The sequence below is a fragment of the Curcuma longa genome, chromosome 10 (assembly GCF_044706935.1).
Source record: "Curcuma longa cultivar G26 ecotype Majalengka, Jawa Barat chromosome 10, ITB_CL_G26_1.1, whole genome shotgun sequence".
Lineage (NCBI taxonomy): Eukaryota > Viridiplantae > Streptophyta > Magnoliopsida > Zingiberales > Zingiberaceae > Curcuma > Curcuma longa.
In genome coordinates, this window is record NC_133870.1 from 5,743,250 (window position 1) to 5,750,614 (window position 7,365).

At 37.2% G+C, this 7,365-nt stretch overlaps 1 protein-coding gene and 1 pseudogene across 1 annotated transcript; one reads left to right on the forward strand and one right to left on the reverse strand.

The window, feature by feature from the left end:
• Positions 1 to 406: 406 nt before the first annotated feature.
• On the forward strand, positions 407 to 7,339 carry LOC141835535 (RNA-binding NOB1-like protein; the record flags this gene model as incomplete). The annotated part of the gene is made up of 12 exons (XM_074722943.1): positions 407 to 798; positions 899 to 1,991; positions 4,637 to 4,712; positions 4,834 to 4,914; positions 4,995 to 5,039; positions 5,136 to 5,202; positions 5,792 to 5,868; positions 6,594 to 6,629; positions 6,702 to 6,757; positions 6,842 to 6,941; positions 7,048 to 7,143; positions 7,250 to 7,339. Coding segments are annotated over exons 1-12 (2,163 nt in total), but the record flags the coding sequence as incomplete, so codon positions are not given.
• Positions 7,340 to 7,350: 11 nt separating this feature from the next.
• LOC141835536 (putative disease resistance protein RGA3) overlaps positions 7,351 to 7,365 on the reverse strand; it is a 2,596-nt pseudogene continuing 2,581 nt past the window's right edge.

Sequence of the window (7,365 nt, forward strand, 5' to 3'; positions counted from 1 at the left end):
TGCACTGTCAAGAGAAGAAAATATCATGATCATCAATTCCTTGGATGTGGATGCGCTCTCGTCTTCCTCTCCTCCCGTGGTTGTTTTTTAAAAATTTTATTTTTTAATTAAAATTCTAAAATTTTAAAAAATATAAACGATGTAAGTTTTTTTTAAAATTAAATTTTTTAGATTTATTTTATATGATTTTTTAATAAAATAATTTTTTTCCCATTTACTCCGATTCGATTTAAATAAAAAAATTGGGGGGGGGGGGGGGGGGGGAGGGGAGAGGAGAAGGATTCTTTTTTGGGGGAGTTTTTTTTTTTTAAAAAATATGATTTGGCTTTTAGAAATTTCCAGGCTGTAAAAAAATGCAATTGTAAAAACAAAGTCACAAACCCTAAAAATCCTCCCGTATCTTCCCGAGTTGCTGCACCGACTGCGCCGGAGAAAAACAAATCGTCGGTTCGATGGACGGCGCGCTCTCGTCTCCCTCTCCTGCGGTGGCTGCCTCGGTTCCTCCGGCGCAGCCCGCGTGCTGGAGCTCGGTGTTGCAGAAGAAGCCGACGGCGCATCCCCAACAGACGATCTCCACGCGAGTGTTCGGAAGCCTCACGTCGAGCAAAGGCATCTCGGTGGCGGTGCTCGATGCCAACGCTCTGATCCATGGCGACAAACTTGCCAATTCCGCAGACAAGTTCGTGTCTGTGCCCGAGGTCCTGGACGAGGTCCGCGATCATGCGTCGCGTCAGCGCCTCTCCTTCCTGCCCTTCCCCGTCGAGACCATGGAACCCTCTCCTGAATTCATCAAGAAAGGTCGGTCGGTTATTTCGCCGCGCCACTGGATTTGTTTAAGTCTTCATATGGATGTACTTTTCTGAAGGTGCTATACTTACTTGACATGTCTCTATAACAGTTGTCAATTTTGCACGAGAAACTGGGGATCTGCAAACTCTTTCAGATGTAGACCTTAAGGTCGTTGCTCTAGCTTATATGTTAGAAGCCCAGATCCATGGAACTGATCATCTACGGGACAAACCGCCTCCGCTTCATGTGATGAATGTGAAGAACCTACCTGGGGCTAAAATGCCCGGGTGGGGTTCCAATGTTCCTAATTTAGCAGAATGGGAAGCCCTGGAAGAAGCAACTGAAGGAGGTCGAGATCATAATTCTAAAATACTTGGACCGAGAGATATGAACAATCAAGTTGAACCTAACAGTTCGTCTGCTTCCATACCTGATGAGCATGTCGAAGGGCGTACGAAGTTTGATAAGCCTAAAAGATCTTTTGCACCCAAGAAGGAGATTGTGTTGGAGGGGAAAAAGATGGTTGCTTCTGGCATCGATGCCTCTCAAGGTGAAGACACTGAAATTGCAGGTGATTGGCAACCTGCAGTTGGACGGAGCACTCATAGAAGATATTTAAGAAGGAAAGCAAGGCGTGAGTCCTCCAAAGAAATGGAGGAAGATGATCACTTATCCAGCCACGAAGAAGTGGAGGGGACAAAGTCTGGAGGCAATGTTGAATTATCTGATGGAGGTGAGGTAGAGTATCCTGTATTTAATGAACTTGAAACCAATGGTGAACATTTTGAAAATGAACAACAAATTGAGTGGAATCATAAGGAGGCAGCATTGGATTTTGATTCTTCACAACCTTCACATGAAGGTGTAGAAGATGACAGACTTAGGACTTACATAGGATCTACTCCTTTAGAAATTGAGAAAGATAACTCAGAGTATGCAGTTGATTCTGTTTATGATGATGATGCTGGGAATGATGACTGCAGCGAAGAGTTAGCTAACTTAGAATTGGATAGTCAGGCTGATGAAAGTATCGACACCACTTATATAGATGACCAGAGCAGTGAACAGAGTTGGATGCTCAAGTCCTTATCAGAGTCAAGTGTAGCTTGTGTTACTAGTGACTACGCCATGCAAAATGTTCTTCTGCAAATTGGTCTTCGACTATTAGCACCAGGAGGGATGCAGATTCGCCAATTACATAGGTATGAAGTTGAGAATTCTTTGTTTTCCCATTCTCATTTGAAAGACACTACCCTTGCAAATTGTCTTTGGACTAGAATCAAATTTCTATAAGTTCCTTCAATTATTACAATGATGATCTATTGTAAATTATTGTTTGCCTTGGCATGTGGATAACAACTTTTTGACATGGTGAAAAAAAGCATTCTGTGAATGCCATCTATTTCAATTAGTTACATAACTAGTAATATTTAAATCTTTTGAATCATTTAGTTATCTCAAATAGAGTTGGGTTTTTAACTCCCTCCATCAGTCATAAGACATATCTTCAACTTTAATTCAATTTATCATCATTGTCCTTATCAAAGTCATTTTGTTTGAAGCATATGGGGTTGATTGCATAGCTCTAATCCCTCCATTGTGCTTTATGGCAGATTATATTACTTTGGTCTCCCTTTACATCTTACACCTGCATGCTAATTTCTTATAATTTGTAATTGTAGAATCTTTTGGTTGTTTTAGAACATTATCAAGATGATCTCCAATTTATTTCACTTCTATTGGAGCTACACCTAAATGCTCTTAGAATTAGATACTAGTTTTATTTTTATTTATCTTAACATTCTCGTCTTTGCTACCTTATTTATTTATCCTCTTTTAGCAAACTTTCATCTTGTGTAGTTATAAAATGTTCATCTTATTTGAACATGTCACTATCATCATATCATATTTTCTCTCCTTCTATCATCTTTTGGAGCTACACATAATGGTCGTCAGATAGTAATTACTACAACTAGTACAGTCATGAAGAGCCTTATTTGTTCCATTCAATTAGAACTTCGATTGTTTCTTCATTTAACACAACTACTTTAGGGGAATCATCATCTAATGGGAATGCAATGCAATCAATGGTTTACGACACGATAAATGCAGTTGATCATTCCAATATAGATGAAATACCAATAATTGAAGTTCAACAACTATATAACATGTTAAAGGCTAGTGAAAGAGAAGTATGGGAAGACATCCATTTGGTTAATCCCAACTATCAGCTACTGCAAGGTTATTGAACATCTAGACAGATCATTATTTCTCAAAATGATGTTACGATGACATTTGTCAATTGATGTCAGAGTTGCTCCCCGCTGATCATCTAATGACTGATAGTTTCTATAGTACAAAGAAATTGGTAATGAGTTTAAGTTTGCCTAAAAATTGGAAATATATATGTTTAATGGTAATTTGACAATCATTAGTGTTGTTCTTGTGGACAGGTAAGGATAGTTATTTCACTGAGACTCAGAAAACATAGGACCTTTAGTATTTATTCTGGTGGAGAAAACACAGAATTTCTTATAAGACGATTTTTAGAAGCGAATACAGGATAAGAGGAGATAGGAGAGAAAGGAATTATTTTGATATAAACTGCTGATTAATAGTTGGTCAAAAAATTTTATTTGGACAGTTACCAGAGAAACAAATTCATTATGAAATTAACCCATTCATAGTACCTTTGTTCATCTTGCATGTAGTCCTATATGATTCTTTCAATTATAAGACAAAATATGATCAAAGACTAAATCGTACACATTAATTTAATCTTTTTTAGTGTTGACATAGAACCAAGGTTAATCATTTGCTTGTAGAAGAGCACTTAACATCACTACTGTCTTGGAAAGTGTCCGTCCTCAAGCACGTTGAAAAGTAATTGAATCTTTTTCTAATTAAATACCTTGTTGCTTCTTAGATTTGGATGATGTATCAAATGAAAGTTTGATTTTGGATGATGTGATTGTAAAAGCAGCAGATGTAGTTGTAGGATGGGTGCAGATCTTGTTTGTGGGCGCAAGGATGAAACTTGCACCTGGTCTTTGTCAAGAGGGCATTGGTTGTAACCTTAGTAAGGTAGGCTGTTTCTTCATAGAGTGAAGGTTGTCATTGGGTGATATGATGGGATTCATAGTGAGGATAACTAGCATACATTGGAACCAAGAGAATATGGAATCTCATTTATGTATCCCAGGGGAAAAGGGAATTCAGATCAGAGAAGAGTGGATAAAAGAGAGAAGAATTATTTTGAGACTGAGTTTGCTTGATATCTTGTAAACCATTACATGTATAAGGATTTCCAATTCTTATAAATTTAATCCGACTCCCATGAATTTGGTCTGCAAAACTGTGCTTGGATCAACTTCTTTTATGACTCGTTCAATTACAATTAAGAAATCAAATTATTATCAAGACTAAATAAAATACAATTATTTACTCTGTTGTAATTCATGTCGATTACTGATGTGGTGGAGAAGCACAGAACACTTATTTTCCCTACAGTGTAGATGGCAGAAGCGTTCTATCTGCACACGATCAATTTTTTGTAGGCATTTGTCATTATAACAGACAGTCTATGTTGCATGGGTACATTTCAAGATGACATTTTACATCCTAATAAATAAAGTAAAACATCTCCAGTTTGAGAATTACTGTATACTGAAATTGCTGCTTTTTGTTGCTGTGAAAACAAATCACTTAATGGGAAGAAGAACCTAGATTAGGCTCTTTCATTTATCAAGACCTCTTCTAATTTCTTTTTTTAGAAAGATAATGAACAATTATATCCACTAGTTTAACTATTACCATTTTGTTTTTGTTCTTTGGAATATCTAATCAGGCATTGTAAAGCCAGACAAGCAGCACCAGTCAAGGATAAAAGTAAGCAACCAAAGGTGCACTCTGTACACTCCTCGGTAATGATTTTCTAATTCATTCAACTCCATTAAGCCGGATCCAATAACCCTAAACTCCAACTCCATTAAGCCATTAACCAATAACCAATCCAATAACCCTAACTATTTCGGTATTTTACAGAATTGGTGGGGAATGGCAGCGAGAATGTCCGGCGTCATCGCTCTTTTCGACGTCGATGGGACGCTCACTGCACCTAGGAAGGTTGATTTTTGGCTTCCTAGGATGGAGTGAATGAATTCCTCTGTCTTTGCAACTGACTCTTGCTTGATTTCTTTTCCTAGGCGATAACGCCGCAAATGCTCGAGTTCATGCGGGAACTGAGGAAGGTAGGCCGCAACCACTCTCCCTGATCTGCTATTTTTTGGTGGAAATGTGGGATTTTGCTTAGTTCAGCGAATGTTTAAGTGGCTTCGTTTCGGCAGGTTGTCACCGTAGGTGTTGTGGGAGGATCTGACCTGATTAAGATTACAGAACAACTTGGAAATTCAGGTCAGTTCCAACCTTTCGTTGTGCTTCTTCGTCAAAACAGTATTTATATTGCAGGCTGCACTTTTAGATAACGATAGGATCTCATTTACTGGTTGTATATTAAGAATGAAGAATTATTAATGATTTAAAAGGCTAGATTTTCAATCATTCTACAAAGCAAACAATGATCTTCAATGGAATTGTTCCGTTACGGCAAGAAAGTTTGTTTTTCTACTACTGCTACTACTCCGAACCCGCATTTTTGCTAATGGTTCTTATCGCAAATGTTATCCAAACACCGGCTGATTGACTTGAATAAAAATCTATTTTAACAACATAGTGATGCCTCTTCTACTGGCAATGACTGAATCTTCCTTCTGTCACGCTATCACTCGATGGATTAGCATGAATGGAGTTCAATGTTTCAATCGGTTGATTTCAAGATGAAGACATTATGTTTTATTCACTTCTTACTGCTTGAGTTTGTGAAGGCAAGCAATGCTGGTTGTCCTGATATTTTATTGCGGTATCAGTTAGATACTGCATTGCATGCATCTTTACATTTCTTTATCATTGTGGTACACTCCTGATGTCTAACCTTCTTATGCAGTTCTAAATGACTATGACTATGTATTCTCTGAAAATGGTCTTCTTGCTCACAAAAATCAGGAACTAATTGGTCAACAGGTAACTGTAACTTTATACTATATCTTGGTTGTTACAAGATAATATTTACTTCGGTTTGTATCACTGTGAATGACTCTTGATCTGTTTTTCCCTCTGGAACATGCTTTTGAAGAAAAAAAGAGAACTTAATCAGTAGGCAGGAATATAACTCCATTTTCCAATATGTAGTTTTTTTCTTATCTAATTACAGTGCAATACTTACTCTAATTAATAATTTGATGTGTAAATCCAGTTTACTACAGGTTTTTATGGTTCATTGTTGTTGGATTCAACCAATGTTTGTTTGCTAGATGTTCTGATTTTAACTGGATCTGTTTACTATATGGCATACCTACAATCATGCAACCTTCTATCCCTGAACTGACAGTCTGTATCATTGACAGAGGTTTATTCTTTTATTAGTGAAGGAGCCTCGTCAATTTTTTTCTTGTACTCTTCATTGATGCTTAGCTAATCATCTTCAGATGATCTAGTTCTCTTATTTTATTGCATAAGAGAGATTCAGTTTAGAGTTCAAATGGATGTTCAGTATTACACTACATAACTTATAGAATTGTAAGTGGGAACTGAAGAGATGCTACTTCAGTATCTATCATATACTAACTTTTGAAAAGAAACTCCAACCAAATTTACAGGACTAGGGTCAAGTTTAACAACTAGAACATTCTTGCCCTCTTTCCTCTTCTGGTCTTGGTAATCTAAAGGATTTCTCTGATGTTTTACAGAGTTTGAAATCATTCCTCGGGGATGATAAACTGAAGGTGAGATACCATATTTAGACTGCTATTTGGTGCTGTGTTTGACTATAGCTAAAAGATTAACTTCTTGTGTAGGAGCTCATTAATTTTAGTCTCCATTATATTGCCGATTTGGAGATTCCAATAAAAAGGTGGTGAAGAATATTTTTTAGTGACAGTTTCAGTTTAACCTTTATACCTCCAACTCATATCCCTTGAGGGTTATTGGTGTTCAGAGGGACTTTTATAGAGTTTCGAAGTGGAATGTTGAATGTCTCTCCAATTGGAAGGAACTGCAGCCAAGAGGAACGTGATGAATTTGAAAAATATGATAAGGCATGTACTTTTCTGTAAAATATGTTTATGATGCTCAATGTTTTGGCTTTAATATTGGATGTCTCCTTGAACTATTGGTGAAAGTTTGTGTTCTATTGTCTTTTAGGTTCACAATGTACGACCAAAGATGGTCTCTGTGCTGCGTGAAAAGTTTGCACACATGGATCTAACATTCTCAATCGGGGGCCAAATAAGTTTTGACGTAAGTTAACTTATAAGCATCACCATGTGTTTATATTTTGTAGATCTAATATATGGCCTAAATAGCAAGATTAATCACCATTTTACTCGCTTGTTTCTGATTGTAGGTTTTCCCTAGAGGTTGGGACAAGACTTACTGCTTGAAATACCTTGATGAATTCCAGGAAATCCACTTTTTTGGCGACAAAACCTACAAGGTAGTTTTTCTTCAGCTTTCTTCTTG